This window comes from Ixodes scapularis, unplaced genomic scaffold (assembly GCF_016920785.2).
Source record: "Ixodes scapularis isolate PalLabHiFi unplaced genomic scaffold, ASM1692078v2 PGA_scaffold13__105_contigs__length_92229423, whole genome shotgun sequence".
NCBI lineage: Eukaryota > Metazoa > Arthropoda > Arachnida > Ixodida > Ixodidae > Ixodes > Ixodes scapularis.
The window spans coordinates 62292360-62310640 of record NW_024609839.1 but is presented as its reverse complement, the minus strand read 5'-3'; the positions used below and the strand labels follow the sequence as shown (position 1 = coordinate 62310640).

Below are 18281 nucleotides of genomic sequence, written 5' to 3'. Positions count from 1 at the left end.
TTTTGCGACACTTGTAGTTTGCGTCGCTCCCTCCTCTCTTTTTCTCGCTTTATTTTTTCAAATGGGACACCAACTAGCCCGAGAACTTACCATCCCAACTTTGGTTCAGCTTTCAGTGATGACAAAGACGGATGTTTGGGTGGAGAGGGGAGGAAGGGAGGCGAGGGGCGGTGCGGCAACTGTGTTCACTCTAGTGGTGCAAAAGTATCGATAGTAGTATCAATAGTCCCCAGAAATCTGACTGTTGATAGAATCTGACTATTGATAGTAAAAAAACTCAATAGTACTATCAATAGACGACCATCGAAACACCGTTGATTGTACTATCGATAGTCGACTATCGATAGTAAAATTGACACTGTCGCTAGTTTTGGAAAAACTACCGATAGTATCGATAGTCAATTTATCAATAGTTTTACATCACTATGGGGCATGCTAGATGCCCTTCGTTGTTTTGGCACGTAAAACCCCCAAATATTTTTTATCTAAACTGCACTATGTCACTTTGTATCGGGGTTTTGTTTAACTTGGGTACGCTGACTTAAACTACCGTGAAACCAGGAGGTAGGCTCCAAATAGTCTTCTCTATCCTGAGTTATCTCCTCTAGCCTGCTTAACCATTGCCAAATGTCACTGGAACGCTTTCTCAAATCGTTCGCCTGCTCATTCAATACAATTTGGTGCAGGAGAGGCTGCAGAAAATCATTTTCAATGTACCACTGAAGCCCTTTCTTTCTGGAGTGTGACGTCATAAAAGGAGTTTTCAGAATTTCTGCTCTCGCGCATCTTCAGCGCCTATCGAAGCTATGCGCGCGCACTCTTGCTATTTTCAAAAAAGGTAAGAACAAAAGACATCACGATTGTTGTTAGTGCGGGGAATATACCTGGCAAGCGTGCACTTGCATGCTCTGCCCCCAACGAGCGACGTGCGCTTGGCAGCCGAAAAGTCCTTTAATGACGTAACAATTGGTCGGAGATATTTTTGTGTTTTCTCGCGTTTAGTTACATCTTCGGGGAAGGTGAACGTGATGTTGAGATTCACAGAATAAAAATACTCTAGAATTCCTCTAACTTGTTTTTTGTTTTTTTTTAAAGAATCTTTTCAGCTTCTTTCTAAGGGAGCTTTTTAGGGTTCTCACATTTGTGCCTATGTGTGGCCGAATGCATTATGAGTGCTTGTGGCTGCTTGCAGTGAAAACGCTCGCTGTTGCCAACCCAGAACTCGATCAACCCATGTATATTCATACTAAAGGTCCTGCAGTATTTTCGAGCTGAAGTCTATGCATTATCTATGAGAAACAATCATTTATAACACTGTGGGAATTGTTTCACGTCCATGGGGAAAGAATAATGCATAAAAACTAGGAAATGTATGCAGATCGGTAGTGTTTTGGTGCTAGCCGATAGTCGGAGCCAGCATGCTGTCTCGTCGTAAACGGTGGCTAGCGGTCACAATGCACTCCGTCACACTCAAATGCCAATGTGTGAACCGGTCTTTGCACGCTCTTGCTCGGTCAATAGACCAATCTCACGAGCCAATTTTCGTTGCGCCGCCCCTGCGAACCTGTGCGGGCGGAGCACGAGACAGCACGAGCTGTCTCGTGCACAGCCGCCGTCCTCCTGCAGATTCCGAGTCGTGGCGGCGTGTTGCACGCTTGGAATGCTCGGCGAGATTGGTCTGTTGCGGTAATTGAGAGCAAACTTCCCTTCCTTGACTGCTGGTTTTCGTCGAAGGTGTGTCGTTGCCATGCAGCGGAGGAACGCCGATCCGGCGGACAAGCCGCGCCGGAATGCTAGGGCGGACCGGCAGTCTCCCAGCAATGCGTCTGCCGGGAGTTCGTCGTCTGCCGGCAAGAACAACACCAACCGTGTTGTAAGAATTGTGTTCGCCATATCATTCGGTCACCACATGATTCAGTCACCGCCCACGGCATTATTGAAGTCACTAATATGCAAAAGCAAAATTTCACTCTCCTGGCTAGGATGTCAACCCGTGCTCCCTCTTCCCCTATAGTTCGTGACAGGTTAACAGTTCAGGGAAAGCTCCTCCCACCCTTCTCCACATTAGCAGAGCAAATGCTGGAGAGGAGGTCAGCTCTTCTCCAGCGTTCGCTCTGTTAAACTGGAAAGAGGTGGGAGGAGCTTCCCCTGATTTTATAACTAGTCACCGACTATAGCCGGATAGGAGTACCTGTAGTATTCTTAAATAAGCTGACAAGTAAATAAAACAATTTTTGTATAGTTCTGACAGCAATTTTAGCTCATCTGCAATTGCCAAACGTTGTTGGCATATACCCCATATGGTTAGCTCATGTACATCATTGAACCTGGTGAAGCCGATGCTGCAAGTCTTTCATATGTGTGGCACTTTTGAATATTTTGTTGTTATTTCTTAGCTTTGAATAACTTTCCTTTTTCAGCAAATAACGTTCTGGGAACCATGATAGCATACTTGAGCACGAATGCTTCATAAGAAGCTCGGTCACTAATATTCATTATTTTCAAAATGATTGTGGACTTTTTATATTTTTTTTGCATGAGACACTGACTTCAACAATAGCGCTACTAGATTCAGCTATCCTAAGTTTGTTACATAGCCTATATGAGACACTGAGCAGGCATTTACACAAGAACTGATAAAACTGCAGTGCGAGTTCATCGGGAACAGGCTTCAGGCATAGAACAAGGTGAAAAAAGATTGTCCAGCTGAAAAGCCCGCTCCATGAAACGTGTTGTGCTCGCGTGCATTGCAGCAGGACCCAAACGCTCTGGCAAGTCGACTGAAGCAGCTTGACGACTGCATGCGACAAGTCAAGTCCCTCATGAAGAACCTGGAAAAGTCCGAAGACCCTGTAAGCCTTCATGCCTTCCTCTTGGTCTCTTGTGTGGGCGCTTGGATTGTGGTAGATGTGGTCTCCAAAGGCTGGTTTTCTCATTTTCGCTTGAGTCTGCCCGATTGCCTTGTGCCCACTTGTGACCGTGCACTGCCTTGGAGAAGTGGCCGCTCATTGTCAGAATTATTTCAAGCCCGTGGTTAAAGAATGATGCATAAAAAATCGGGAAACCTATATGCATCTGGGAAGCGTTCTGGAGTGACCCGATATGTACCACCAGAATGCCAGTGCTCCCTCGTCACAAGTGGTCACAAGTGGTCACAACTCAAATGCTAGTGTGTGAACCAGCCTTAGAGGTGAAACTATTGCTGCCTCACAATACACTTTTGCAAGTAGAAATTTCTTTTGTCTAATGTAGGCTCAACTGGACACCTCACAAGTGGCGGATGGTGGTATTTGAAAGCTGAACTACTCTTGGATTCTTTGTGTTGGGTGCGAATAAGTGGACTACCTATTTTGATAGTTTTGTTGATGTGAGGGAAATGCTGGTGTTCACTTGTTGCAACATCCAAATTTCACAGCACCTAGTTGGTGGTCAAAGCAGGAAGCTGTGAAAGTAGACCAGAAAATGCTTGAATCAAGGATAAGCCTCTTAGCAAAACGTGAGCTGCGATCCTACAAGTAAAAGTGCAATTTCTGAGTGTAATAAAGAGAAAGTATGTAGTTTGAGACCTGGAGATCAAGAAAAATGTTTTCTATAAACCTTTTTCTTTATTTTTAATTCAAGGAATGATTGTGCTGTCATGGTAAGAGAGGTATGTCTTTGTGTTAAAACCTTCATTTTCAGTTTAGAGTGCAGCTCTTATGCACCCATCTCTGCATATAGCGGTGTCGCCGTCAGTGTAACCGCCCTACTAAATTGAACAGGAAATTGAATTGGTGTTGAGGTCACGTGACGTCAATTTTCCCGCTAAATCTAGCGGAGAGACTGAATTTATTTATGGGTGACGTGACACGAAGTCGTGTGACGTCATTTTTCCCGCTAAATCTAGTGGTGAAACTGAATTGGTGTTGAAGTCGCATGACGCCAGTTTCCCCGCTAAATTTAGCAGGAAAATATCCCTGCTAAATTTATAAGGAAATTTAGCTGGAGGAGGAGGAACATACCTTCCCCTCCTCTTTCTGAAGAGCTGTTCTCTAGTTTCGCATTAGAGATTTGTAAACGTCCATTTTTTTGTTGTTGTCAGCGGGCACAGGGGGAGCTGGTTCGCTTGCAAAAGCTTCATGAGGACATGGTTTCAAAGGCGACCTTCATGCAATCCCTTCTCGATCAGGTTGGCGTGCATTCCTTGGGACATGCTAAGTTTGCTGCTGTTGTTAGGTCCTCTAATGACACTAACCGTCTTTGTTTCTTGGAAATAATGTGTATGCAAAAAACTAATCATGCTTGCACAGCACTTTCTTTGGAACCTTTTTGAGATGTCGGTTCCTTTTCCAGAACTAGATGTCCGTTGAATGCATGATGGCTGGGGAAGCAGTTCAAGAATGCAAGAACAAAAGATGACAGGACTATATTGGCAGATGACACATTCGCATCCATTGTTGCCGTCACCTTTTAATGTAGAACAAATTTTTGGAGAGGTAATCTGCTGAAAACGTAAAACGCAAAGGCGACTGGCAAGAGCAAGGTGTAAAAAGCATTTACGTTTGAGAGATTGGAGTATAGTGTTACCACTGCAGCAGAGCTCTTTCGCTCATATTGGCTGGTGTAAGTGATCGTGTGACCATAGCGACAAACAGTGGCATCCCCGTCGGAGTCGCATCATGTGTCTCAGTACAGAAATGATTGCACAAAGATTCATCTAGCCAAAACCGCGTTTTATGTATGATTCTGTCATTATGACCAAGCGACTGCCACAAATTGTTTCCACGACTAGAAAATGATGGTGCATTTCATAGCACCGTTTCGGTAATGAATGGTTATCATCTAAGTTGTTGTTTCGTGACTGTAGTGACAGCGCGCGAACAGGCTATGCTCCGTTCACCCCTAAGGCGGCAGTGCGGATGAGCTACGCACTTACCGGACCAATCAAATCCCCCCTCTTTCATCACCTGGCCCCGTTCTTTGCACATAGCTTCCGTCACTCTGTCAGCTTAAGGGTGGATGGAATGTAGGGCAAGGGGGCTGCTGCAATGCTCATCTCTTGTTACGTCAGTCCGACAGCTGCGTCCCACGGATGTCTTGCGCTCCCTTCCTCCCTTTCTCTGTCTGTGACGTCCGTTCAAGTGTTGCTGCCCCTTCCCCATTCTCCCGCATGGTGTGCCGGCACGGAATGCATCGCCACGAGCAGGGTGCCCACGGCCACTTGCAGCGCCTTCGCCAGATGATGCAGCACCTGAATGCGGAGCTGGAAGGCAGCGGTGCACATTCACGGCGGGTATGGCGCTGTAGTGGCCAAGAGCTCGAAAAACACAGGCTGTGGCCTATTATCGTCGGGCTTTTTGATTCGCAATTCGTTTTTTAGCCTCTTCGTCAGCCAATGTCTCCGTGTCATCTGGTGGGGTGCAATAGTGAGACGTCCGCGACTCTAACCACCCCGCTTTTCTCGAGTTGTCGGCGTGTACGATTTGCGTGATCGTTGACTGGGGAAACTTGCTTTTTGGAGCGTTCTGCACGGTGTATGGTTGCGACTAGAGCTACTAAATAGGCTCCATTTGGAACGTCTGCGTTTTGCTTGTTGGTACCACCATTTTGGTACCTAGATGGTGGCTTTCGTTACGGTTTGAAACTGCGTCTTCCTGAGTTTTAGCTACGACGTCGGCAAACTTGGGTGACTTCGTCCGACTCTGCTGCGGACTGCTTTGATGTTTCCGGAGGACAGAAAAGCGTCCTGCGATGATTTCATGTAAAGCTTCAGGTGACCGGCAGCAATGACTTCAGCACCGAGGTGGCTTCTGGAGTGTCACGGCTCTGAGGCGTGGCTGATTTAGTTGGGACTTGCGTTGCACCGATCACCCTGATACAATTGAATTTTAGTGATCTCGTAATCACGCAGCCCTTCCTGCACTACCCGAATACGGATTCTTTTTTGTCGTCCGATTCACGAGATTATTTTTTTATTGGCCGATTGTTTAGCAGTACGGTATGCACCCGTGAACTGCGAGCAGTTCAGTGATGGTGCGTGATTTAAGTATGCAGAATTGTGCGGTCCATTTTTGAATATTCGTGTCATGTGACGTCTCGTCGGACTGCTCCGAATCGCGTGTCATTATAAATTAATGAAATCGCGCACGAACTTGGAGCCGCATGTCACTGGTCCGAATTGCAAGGTTTTGTACATGTGGGTTGCAGTTTTGCGACGTGATTCAGTCTCCTAAGATATCAACTGCACAATTTCTAAACATATATTTTCTAATCCAGACACTAACGACAGAATTCTTGTTGCACAACACGTCGCATGATATACCTTTTTTTTTTTTGATAATGCTAATCAATTATTTTAAATATTGATGCACCTGAAATACTGTTTGCATGGTCTTGGCACAAGTCCGTGCTTTAAATGTTGGACTTGTCGCTTGTTTTGTTGCATGAAAGGGCTGTGCAAGCTTTGCTTCCCGTAGTCTGTTATCACCATGGTAACTTGCTTATATCTAGGGTTCTATGTCTTCAGGATTTATTTTTGGTGGAAGAAGGGGGAGGGGGGTTGATTTTATGGGTGGGGTGTTCTTTCAGGGTTGATTTTTTGTGAGGGTGTTTTTTCGGGGTGGATTTTTTTGGTGGGAGTTTCTCGGGGTTTATACTTGGTGGTGGGTGCTTTTTGGGGGTTTTATTTTGTGTGGGGTGTTTTTTCATGGTTTATTCTTGGGGGGAATGTTTTTTGGGAGTTTATTTTTATTTTTTTTTCTCCACAGATTCAATGTTCTTGGGTGTCGACTTTCGATGTCGGGCAATACATTGGGGTTTGTGTGGAAGAGAATAGGACACGGGCACGAGACTCCCCCAACCTCCGGACAATGGGGACCCGAAGGCTTAGAATACGCATTGGTATTAAAAAGAGAAAGGAATTAGATATAATTGGCGTGGTTCCGAAGGAAGAAGCAACCTCACTGGCAGTTGATTGTGGGCTGTGCTCCCTTTGAAAATGAAGTAAAGCTTTAGATAAAGGTTATCTCGCCTTGGAGCTTGGGCCTTTCTTATTCGATGCATCTCTAATTCGGAATTTTTCGGCTCTTGTCCTATTTTCGATAAAACCGTCTCGAAGGGGGGGTAATTTTTGGTGTTTATCGGTAGTTAACCCTAATCTATCTCACCTACAACATTCAACCATCGGTATAAACCTCGTAATCGAAACAGACTTTAATTATGCTTGGATTTGCTTGTTTTCGACGCAGTACAATGCCCTCGACCAACGTCAGCGACGCCTCGAAGAAAGATCAGCATCGCCCGCGCACAAAGTCTCTTCGCAGACGGTGCTCAACGTGGTTGACAACTGCGTTGACGACGAAGACGAGGACGACGGAAACATGAGGAGCGATCTCGAATATCCGCCTCCAACTAGGGTGAGCCTCAAGGTTGCGCGACTTCTGCCCACATGCAAGATGGATGCAGTATCTTAGGGTAGAGAATCATAGAAGTGTACATTGGGCATCCTGGTGATTATGTGCACTTCGTGCAGACTTGGCATAGCTTGAGCGAGAAGTTTCTTCATGATCCAGCAGTTTTATTGGATTCATTTCAGTCTAATTAAATTAGTGTATTAGAAGCGACACAGACTGGAGACTATTTTTTAGTTTGGCTCAAAGGGGGCTCGCACTAATTTCAACCAAAATATATTTTTGTATTCTTTTTTAGGAGGATGAGGAGAATCTGGTGCAGCAGAATGCCATCATGCGCAAAATTCTGGAATCCAAGAAAAAGGTCGGTGAAATTTTGTCTTCTGTTTGCTAGTAACTCTGAGTGGATATTAACTATTGGACTACTCACTCACTTAAGTTGAAAGTACCGGCACCATTGGCACCTGAAGGAAAACGACATTCCTACAGTTTCAGTTTGACTTGGCAAAAGGCGAAAGCTACAGCTCCCACAAACCTATTAGAGCAGTCGAGCAAAGCTCGTGGCAGATCTCGGAAGGAAAGGCGCTTCCACGGTATGTTGTCACGTGCCCCGTTCCCTCCGTCCGATTGGTTCGCTGAAGTCATGGCTTTTGTCCTTTGCCCAATTGTGTCAAACTGAGTACTATAGGTGACATATCGCTTCACATTCTGAAAACAAACTCTTAGGCTGACTAATTAGGGCCCTGAACAAGTTTTTCACAGTTGACAGTTTTTAGGGGTCACATGGTTACAGTAGGCATTCTGCGCTCTGGTATGCCGCTTGTTTTAATCATTTGCTTGCTTTTGCAGTGCAACAGCAACAAATGTTGCAACTTTTGCTTTGCTTTTTGCTCTTTTCCTTTTCAGTTGCTGGAGTTACAGGATCAGCATGCTCATTTGGCCAGCATGCAAAAAAGGGCCGAAAACAAGCTGGCTGAAACACGAGCATTCCAAGGTGGGCTTCATGTTCCACAAACGGGGACAAACATTTTGGGGTTTCCTGTTTTTGTCACAGCAGATAGTAAAGCTCTCGTTTAGTGTTTGTTTGAAGCATGGAGAAGAGTGTTTTATGCTGACTCTTCTGCGCTTTTTTTTTTTTTTGCTGCAAAAGATGACCACGTTTCTTGTAAAAATTTGTCTCGGGTACATTACAGAATATGATTAGTTTCTTCCTTGCTTAGAACTGTAACAAACTCATACTTTCACAGTAGAGGGGCAATTGATGTGTGCTACAGTAAAACCTCGTTAATTCAACCCCCTCTAATTCTGAAATTCAGATAATTTGAACTGCCGATCTGGTCCCGTCAAACGTATGTATTATTCAATGGCAGCAAACGCTCATTAATTCGGAGGAAACGCGGCGCGCTATGGTTAATTCGGACAAATTCGGCAGGTGGCGCTAGCTACCGTCCGTTCCAAAGGGTATGACCGCTATCCATCCGAGGTGCACACATGGTTTTTCCGGTTTTCCCATGGCTCTTCACTTTTCCGGTTCTCCGTGTTTCGCATCGGTTTTGCTCTGTATTGCCGTTCTTCAGCGCGTTACTGTCCTGGCATGGAAGCGGCAAAAGCATAGCTGCAACGGAAAAAGGGTAGCACAAGTGACCGATGACCGGAATGGCAAAATCGCAACACGCGGGGCTATTGTTCCCGAGCGTGCCGATAGCGAGAGTGACAGTCACGTTTTATGCCTCAACGCGGGGATCCTAAAGCCCGCAATTTTAACAGCTATCTTATCCCTCAATTTTTCGCCGGCCACCCCCGCGTTAAAAATTGCAACGTGACTGGCTCTCTCGCCATCGGCGCGCTCGGGAAAAATAGCGCCGGGTGTCGTAATTTCGCCGCTCCGATTATTGGTCAGCTGTGCTACTCGTTTTCTGTTGCAGCTGTACTAGGCTAAGAATTTAGCGACGAAAGTGGAAATACTGAGGGCCTTGAAAGACGGCGTCTCTCGACAAGGGACGGAAAGTTACGACGTCAAGAGAAGCAGTTTGGCCACGTACATGAAAATTGAGGCCGATATCCTACGGGCTTTCTAGAGCGAGAAGTTCAATGCGGAAAGAAAGCGGCCTTGGAAGGCGGTGCACCCGAAACTAGAAGAGGCCTTGCTGTCCTATCTTGTCGGCGCACGGGATGCGTAGCTCTGACAGTGCGAGTGCGGTGGAGGACTCGACATCGCTAAGGAAAGTTGCCGTCTCCGCCCAAGTGTCGTCTAGAAAGCAGGCGGTAATAACATATTTCTTTTCAAAATAAAGGGATGTCGCAGGGAAACGTTTTCGCACAGCTTTCTTTGTCCCTTCGATATTTCGACTTTTGGATAATTCTGACATTTTTGGCCGGTCCCATGAGATCTGAATTAACGAGGTTTTACTGTATGACAATTAGAATATTGCTAGTAGAACTAGCTTTGTGCGACACAGAAACTTAAGCAGCATCTTTAAGCTTATCTACTGCAAATATCCGCTTTGTTTAGCACCCCTTTTTTAAGTTTACTTATGTCTGCTTATTTTGCACCACAAATAATTCTCTTGGGACAAAAGTGAAATACTAAGATGAAAGCATAGAAAGACTGACAGTTCAGTCGGAAGAAGTCAATAAATGTGGATGCAGCAGAAGTTTACGGCAGACACAAATCTTGTAGTGAAGCAAAACATAACGAAGATAGTAAAACAGTGAAGCTTCTCTTCTGGAATGTAACTGATATTGCTAAGAGTGGTTTCACTGTACATGACCTGATTAATTTCAACTGTCTGCTAGTGTTCATATAGTATTTTGGTTCTGAAGGCCAGGAAACTCTGGCAGCATGACCCGTCGTATAATTTTGACGCAGGTGGATTCATTCCCATGTTAGTCAAAGTGGCTGACCTCCGGAATTTTTCGTTCTTTCCAGTTTGCCGCAGTGTGGTCTTGCGGTTCGTACGTTTATAATGATAATTTGTATGTTTCCTTCTGGTTGCAGACCAGCTGGCTCTGAACAATCCGGATTTGAGCGAGTGGGTGAACCAGATCCAGAGGGAAAGTGCGGCGGGGACGTTGCTCAACCCGACCTTGGCCTCCAGAGAACCCAAACGATCCATAGCCGCATCCGGAGCGGGGAGAAGGACGCAGCAACACCAGCACACGGTGCGTGGCGGGTTCTCTACCCAACAGTTAGTAGTTGCTGTAAAATGCCGGAGAAGCACCCTCCCCGCTTGCACCGCAAACTGGGTCAATTTAGACAGGGGCACTTGTCCAGTCAAATCAAGCTCTCAACGTTCAATTTGCAGAATTCTCAAGTTTGGAAAATGTCGATAATGGGCGCCTGAATGAAGTAGGCACTTCCGCGGTATTTTACGGTAGGTGATAGGTCTACTTGGGTGTCTGAAACGCGTCTCCGACCAATGTGTTATTGCGTCCTCGGGTCTGGTTTCTCGATTTCCCGCTTCTTCGTCTGCCAAGATCGTGGTGGTGGCACTGCGGCACAAGTTGGTGCAAAAGACGCTCATTCTGCTGCCGGTCGCCCTCCAGCTCGACAGTCCACGAAACCTTTGGCGGCTAGGAACTGGGACGCCGCGACGACAATTCGCTTGAACTTTTGGCCAAAACTTCGCCGATCGACCGCCAGGGTTGCGGCATCCACCGACATTACGCACCGGCTCTCCTGCGACGTCGTTCGTTACGACATCGGGGCCACTTTCAAGGCTTGGTCGTTATGGGGTTATACATAGACGACACCGGGCGAAGATTCTTTCCAGGGATCCTATTTTGGTCACTGCAAGAGCGAGATCTAGTTTGCCTCTTGTGGAGCGAGCGAAAATGGCTTTCGTAGACGGTTCGTCTGCTGGCGCGAGCGGGAAATGCGGTCTGCACACTACGAAGTACAATTTGCAGACCGTAAGAAATCGGAAATGCCATACATCATCTGCTGGAGGGTCGGAAAAACAAGTTGGTTGTCTGCCACGAACGAGGTGCCACAGCGAAGCCAGATTGACCATTGGCGGAAATTGCGATCGTCTGCTACTTCGCGTTAGAAGCCACTGATAGCCCACTCTTCTTTTGCTAACCGAGTTGTTCCACCGCCGTACACGACCCAATGTTGATCGGTAGATGAGGGAATATTAAGGACGAGCACATCGGAGGCCGCAAGACCTTTCTCGCCGAATTGGTGAGATGGTCTCGCCAGAATTTTGGCCAATTTGGAACCGGCAGACAGGTCATAAATGTCTCATTTGTTGATTACACAAAACTGTGGCGCCACGTCCAATCGGAGTCCGACAACGCTCTCGCTCTTGGCTTGTCCGAAATCGGACCCCAGACACCGTTGCCCTGCTTTGAAAGTGGCTTGCTGTCGTTTCTAAATTTGGAGAAGTTACGGAGGCTGAGCAACCCTTCTGTTGGAGTGAGCAGAGAATGAAAAATTCAGAATGCTCAAGGCCTACAGCACTTCGACTGTAACTGGCATGCAGTTTGACACTTTGGGGGGACAGTGCAGTCAATAACCCGTTCTGTGGCTGTACCATGTTTAGAAAGTGTACTCTGTCCCATGAGCTCTGTGTTGAGCTTAGGGAAGAATGGGGACTGTTTCCTTATGCAAATAGTCATACGATTCCTGCACAAGTTTCGATTGTTTCGGCAGTGTTGGAATGCTCACCTCCGGAATACAGGGTGTCCCCCCAAAAACCTAAGGGTTTTTTTTTTTTTTTTTTTTCACTGCAAAAATAAAGTACATGTCGCCGAATGCGTGTAGACCAGCTGCCAGAGTTTCGGAGCTTGCCGTTAGGTAGTATTTAAAAAGTTAGAAGCAATTTTTTAAAATCTTTTAATGGGAAATTAGTTGCCAACAAAGGACATGAATGCATGGAGATGAATGGCACCAGCTACCAGAAATGGGTTTTGTTTTCCCATTTAAACTCTCAGAAGGTCAGTTCTGAAATTACATTTGGGCAGAGAGCTACATTTAGGCAAAGACTGAGTGTTCAATGATGCGCTGTATATCAGTTCTGCTTTTTAACTGCTCTGTTAGAAAGAGTTCTAGAGAGAGAATATATTATAAATGTTGCCAAAAAAAAAATTTTTTTAATGTTTTTCTTTAGAGGGTGTCGGCTGCAGAAGCTGCTGGCGGTGACAACAACTGGACGTGGACCGCAGAAACGAGCGCCGTCGGCACTGCAACGTCGGCCGAAGCGGAACTGAAGCAGCTGGAGCGTCGCCTGCATCAGTTGCAGGGCATGGCACAGCAGCAGGACGTGGTGAGCACGAGGACTCAAATAGTTGTTCCCTCAACTTTCGAAAAAAGATTTCTTACGGCTGCATTCTTTTTTTTTTTTTAACCTCTTCTTGTTTTAGCGTTTTGACCTTACATCGAACATCTACATTATTGATTACAGTGAGAGGGAATAGTTTCGTTAGTTGGAAAGATCAGTGGTGTAGGCAAGCAGTTGTAGGTGTAGCATAACTAAATCTTCATTTTTTAGTTTGTTGTCAGTCATTCTTGGAGGCCACACTTGCTCATTTGTAGTAGTAGCGATGTCTGTAGTGAAGGCAAGCTGTGAAACACCGTTTTTCCTGTTGTAGAATCCAGTAGGAAAGTTGTCCCGCTTTTCTGGATAAACATTCACAGATTAAAACTTTCGAAACGTCGCTCACCCAAGATTTTTGTCGGACGTCACGCAGCGTCTGACGGGAATTCAGCCATAAAATTTGCAGTATTGGTACCTGTGCCAAGCTAGTTTGTAGCTGGTTCCCGCTTGCGTATCACACCGTGAAAGGCGAATTTGCTGCGTCGGGGGGTTATCTGCAGTATCAGTTCCCGTGTCGTGTAGTTCATAACTAATTTCTGCACCCACCCCGCATTTGTCACTTTAGTTTCTTAAATTTTGCTGTTTCATTCTTGAAGATATCCCGCCCCCTTTTTTTTTCACCATTTCTATCTTCTCCACGGGTGGGCGTTTTATCGGAATCTTACTGAATATATCAACATATTTCATGTATTTATACCTGCTTCTCCAGTTTACCACAACTTTGCAGGAAAGTTGAACTTACCGTAATATCCCGAGATGCCCGACCCCGGATATATATAACCCACTCCTACTTTTGGCATGATTTACATTTTTTTTTTTTTGTTCCAGAAACAGCACACTTCTAGTAAACGTAGTGCCGGGTCAATGACGACAACAGCAGATTTGGGGTTAGCTTTGGCAGGAGATATAAGCAGACATTGCTGGTTAGGAAGGACTGTCATCCTTGGTTCATTGCCTCTCGCTGAGATAGTAAGTTTGGCATGTCGCGATATAAAAAATTAACTTATTTTTCATTGTTCCTTGATTGTGCATTGAAAGTTAGCCCACTCCTTATTTTCGCTCAATTTGCTCTCAATTCAAGGTGGGCTATTTCTCAGGATATTATGATCTCTCATATCCCTGTCAGACAGGTTAATTAGTGCACTTCAGTTCACTGAATGTCGCTTCGTGTTCCGGTGCCACACGGGATAAATTAGTGTCACTCGGACATGATGACAATAACGATGGATAAAACACTATTTACACCTGAAATGTTAGGGTAAAGTCATGTATTAGCAATATTTTGTTTTTTTAATAAAAACACATTTCAAGACAGGGTTATATTAATTGACAATATTTACACCAATTGGATGATTCTGATTGACCATCACAGGCCAAGATAAAGAAAAATAAGATAAAGAGGAAGAAGCAAACTCACTTGAAGCCAAGTATGTTCTTCAAGAAGAAGCCGTGTGGCACACACACAAATGACACTGAAGGTGAAGTGCACTCTAGCCCGTCTGACCGGGGTGCCCCAAGTGGTGGTTCGCACAGGGATGTTTTCTTTTTCTGTAAGCGGACGTAACTATTATTCGTACGATTTCCCGAGGTTGCCTTCTTCCTCCTTTAATATGTGGCAATTAATTGGACAAGTCGGCACAGACCTCGCCCCGTTTCATCAACTGATTGATGCCGAACTCCGTGTGGCTCCCACTGACCCAGCTGGAAGGGCCCTCGGCAGCCGACCTCTCCGACCTCTGCCGGGAGCGCCGCAAGCTTCAGGACCGCCTGAAGGACCTGCACGACCAGAAGGTCGAGATGGACCAACTCCTGTCCGAGTTGTCCTTGCTACAGTCGGCCAGCGGTCTGGGAGCCGTGCCCGTGGGTAGGTCGACCTCGGTCACATTGGGCTTCGTAGCGGCACGCGGGTCGTCCAACAAGTCATTCACCCGAGGATGTTCTAAGTGGAGTGCGTACATCTCCGTTCTTCCTCAAAATCGGGTTTAAAGTTGGCCGTCGGGGGTTTCGTGTTGCCGTCTACGAATGGCCACACGCTGCAAACGACTTTGTTTTTGCGGGCTAAATGTTTCACGGATTTAGCGAAGAGCGGGTTTTCGTGAACGTTGTGTGGGCACAATAATTTGCGATTGGGAGATGGCGAGCCATGTATCCGCAACTGTTGGGCTATGCGTTTGCACGGTCTATTTTGTGCAGTGTTTTTAGAGCCACGAAATTCGGGAAAATTGGGTCCACTTGAAGGTGGGGTCGGTTGTGGTGTCTGGTGACGGCCGCGAAAGGACACGCTTTTGACACCTGGGTGACAATATTGTGCAATGTCTCATGGGCGTTCGCTAGACGTCTGTTTTTGGCAGCTCTCTTGTGGCCATCAACAAATTAATGGTTTTTTTTTTACGTCCTGGGGACTCTGTTGTTGGACGTTTATTTTGCATTCGTTTCTGGCATTAGACTTGTGACATTAGGCATTTAAAGACACCACAGATATTTGTGGCTTTTTGGGTCAATACCCATAATCTGCTTCGATTACAGGCGATTCGTTTCTTACCAGTAAAATAACTTTTTGTCATTTGCATGAAAAAGCGAGAATAGACTGAACTATTTTGTTTTTCGTTTTTATCATCCTTTAGAGAGTTTCGAAACGAGAAAGACCGTGCTGAACATTACTTATTTTTATTTTTCACTGACAAAAAGTTGTAGGGCTTCCACGGTTGAAGAGAAGCCGCTGAGACCCAAATTTATGCCATATATGCTCAGTTTGACTTTGTCCATTTTTCTTAACCTTCCTTGACAGAGTACCTTTTAGCAAATAACTGCAATCGGTGACAGCCGGATAGATGCACGGTGGGGCGGGTACCAAGTATCTCATTATCACTCCGCAGCCAATCGGATGGCTGCATTAGCCGGCGAGAACTCGGGAAGACGAAATCGCGAGCCAAGGAGTGCGAACACAATAATCGACACCCTGCATTTCTTCGACTGCCGGCAATTGTGAAAGGTCGTTGCTTTTATAGCCGTCAAGCGTGGGAAGGTGGATTTTATACCGAGACTGGTACTAATAACCCTTTGGAATCAATTTCGTGCAAGCGTCATGTAGAGTCTAGACATTTAGGGACGAAATGTTGCTCGTTCTCACAAAGCTTTCTTTTGTGTTCAGTCATTGTTTTTGCACCCTCGCGAGCTGTCTCTATATTAAAGTTCGAATGTCCGGGTTTCAGGGCACCCGGACATCGATCCACGGGAGGATCCCCTACCCAACGGCCCTTCCAACGAGTCCGGCTCTTCCGACCATTCGACCTTGAAGGACAAGAAGAGGTGGAGATCTTTCTAATCGGCCTTCACTTTTTAGCTTCCTTGGTTATTTGTAGTGTTCACGTAATTTATGCCACTTAACCGCATTGTTGCCAGGATTGTGGTTTTTGTTAACGGGTTAATAGGGTAGCGTCTAAGGTGCTAGTAAAGTAAACTTGCCATGGTCACTGACAAAATTAGAACAGCAGGGAGGTATTTCGGTCGCTTATTAACGCTTTGGTGTCTCGAGAGTATACGCGCAGCCGAAGCACAGTGGAAGGCAACGGGCGCATGGTGGAAGCCAGGCATTTGAATGAGATGCCTGTCGTTCTGGTCCTGTCGGTGGCTGTGAAGAACTCGTTGCCGTGAGATCTGCACCTGCATTCGCAAGTTTTGTGCGTCTGGTTTTGACTTTTTTTTTTTTTCTTGCTCTCTTTTCACCAGGCAGGTGGAAGAGATGCGCAGGACGCTACAGCAACTGAGGTCCGCTGTCAAGAACTTGGAGCAGGGTGTTGGGATGACTGGCACGGCGACCGCCATCCTGGAAGGCGCCACCGGCACTGTCGTGTAAGTGACGTTTGCATGTGTACAAAATCTTTGATGCCCAGCCCCCTTTTTTCTTTTTTTTTTGCCTTATGAGATGTGGAAAATTATGAACTAAACAATCTAAGCCCCCCCCGCCCCGAACGTGTCCTCTCTTTTTCGCAATCAACATGGCGAAAGGAGGAAAGTCTCGTCCAAGTCTGGCTATCCTCGTCCGGCTCTGCGCCCTTCCCCCTCCGGCTTCTGGCGGATGTTTGCGGTAGCAGATAGAGCTGACGATTTTGTTGACCTCGGATAGATGGCGCCACTAAAACTCCGTATAATAACAGCTTTTTCGATGATACCAGGTTTTTGACGCATTTAGATTTATGTTGGAACGACAAGGTTTATAGAAAAAGTACCTATTATCGAGCAGGTACTTGCACAAGTTCCCATCTTTTTACAAGTCCCCCATTGACGCCACGTCGTGTGGTTCTCATGGCCGCCGCTCGCGGCTGCAGGTCAGGAAATATTCTAATTTTTGCCTTGCGATTATGCGACAGAATCGCAACTTTTCGAAGGAAGGAGATGTGTTTTTTGTCCTTTGTGACAAGATAAACAATGTCAAAAGTAAAAGATGCAAATTCTTTCAACCTTAAAATCGTTGCACAGCTCCTTTAAGGGAGGAAGGGAGGTGAGGAAGGGGAAATTTTGTGGCATATGGCCGCAATCTAGGCACTTCAAGGAATATTTCTCGGGTGTTCAGCATCCTTTTAATCAATGATGCATTCATTTGACACCTCTTCCAAAGGCCCCAGCACTCGCACGGAGCGAGGGTCGTCGGCGGGACGTCCTCGCACAAGACGGACAACCTGAGGGGCCCTGACTTCCCCGCCCGGCGCCATTACGAGGCCGAGGGGAGGGCCAACGAGGAGCAGGACTCGGTTGCCATGGCAACCGTCTCCTCCCAGGTCCCCCCCGGCAGTACCCAAGGTCGCAGTAGCGATGGGGACGTGCTCGCGGAGAAAGTGAGGTGCGTGTACGACTAGATTTCCCGGCGTCTCTCGACGAAGTGGAGAAAAGCACCTGTATTCTCTCAGTGCTATAGTCATCAACAAAATGAGATCACTAGTTGTGTTGCTCGGTCTGCCCACAGCACGTCTGCGGGAAATGTTTCCAGTATACTATGGCACGCAAGGTCGGAGGCGAAACGTGGCAGGGAAAACTTTTTTTTCAAAAACGCTTCTGCGAGTTGAGTATTTATGGTGTCGAAACACGACGTGGCACTCGCTCCGTGTGAGGCGGCTGCCTTCGTGGCTCTAATGCAAAGGTCCAGCGTTTGGATCTCCGGGTGGCGGGTTTGAATCCCGGCAAAGGTGCCCGCAATCTGACGAGGCTTATTGCTTCTTTGAACGTCGTAAGGTCTCGGGTGGTTGAAACTATTCCTTGGTCCTCTGCTGGGGGTTGCTAGATGCCCTCAGTCGGTTTGACGCATAAAACCCTTAAATTTTGTCTTGCTATGTTAAAAATAAAAATAAGTTTTTTTTTTTTGTTTTTTTTTGTTTTACAACATTAATTCTCTTTCCAGATAGCTGCATATGCAATAAAACATACAAGTATGCAGTGCAAAAGAGTACATATATGACATTTCATGAGTGAATTGCAGGGTGTTTGTAAGGAGCTACACTCGTTTTCATTTGCACTCTCATTTCTATAGCCGCGTCTACATGAATGCGACTTAAGTGCATCGACTCCAATCGTCCTTCGA

General features: G+C 46.2%; 1 protein-coding gene across 6 annotated transcripts in view; it reads left to right on the top strand.

The window, feature by feature from the left end:
• LOC8035613 overlaps positions 1-18281 on the top strand; it is a 52792-nt gene that overhangs the window by 1475 nt on the left and 33036 nt on the right. For 3 of the 6 annotated variants that reach the window (XM_040498974.2, XM_040498971.2, XM_040498969.2), the window contains exons 2-13: positions 1735-1873; positions 2754-2852; positions 5186-5272; positions 7227-7394; positions 7687-7752; positions 8295-8382; positions 10387-10550; positions 12500-12655; positions 14408-14570; positions 15919-16015; positions 16436-16558; positions 17325-17546. In XM_040498974.2, coding sequence (XP_040354908.2) covers positions 1748-1873; positions 2754-2852; positions 5186-5272; positions 7227-7394; positions 7687-7752; positions 8295-8382; positions 10387-10550; positions 12500-12655; positions 14408-14570; positions 15919-16015; positions 16436-16558; positions 17325-17546 — 1559 coding nt within the window. In that variant the 5' untranslated portion in view covers positions 1735-1747. Of the gene's footprint in view, positions 1-1734; positions 1874-2753; positions 2853-4081; positions 4169-5185; positions 5273-7226; positions 7395-7686; positions 7753-8294; positions 8383-10386; positions 10551-12499; positions 12656-14407; positions 14571-15918; positions 16016-16435; positions 16559-17324; positions 17547-18281 lie in introns of all 6 variants that reach the window. The other 3 variants (XM_040498973.2, XM_040498970.2, XM_029987116.4) reach the window with 2 other exon arrangements.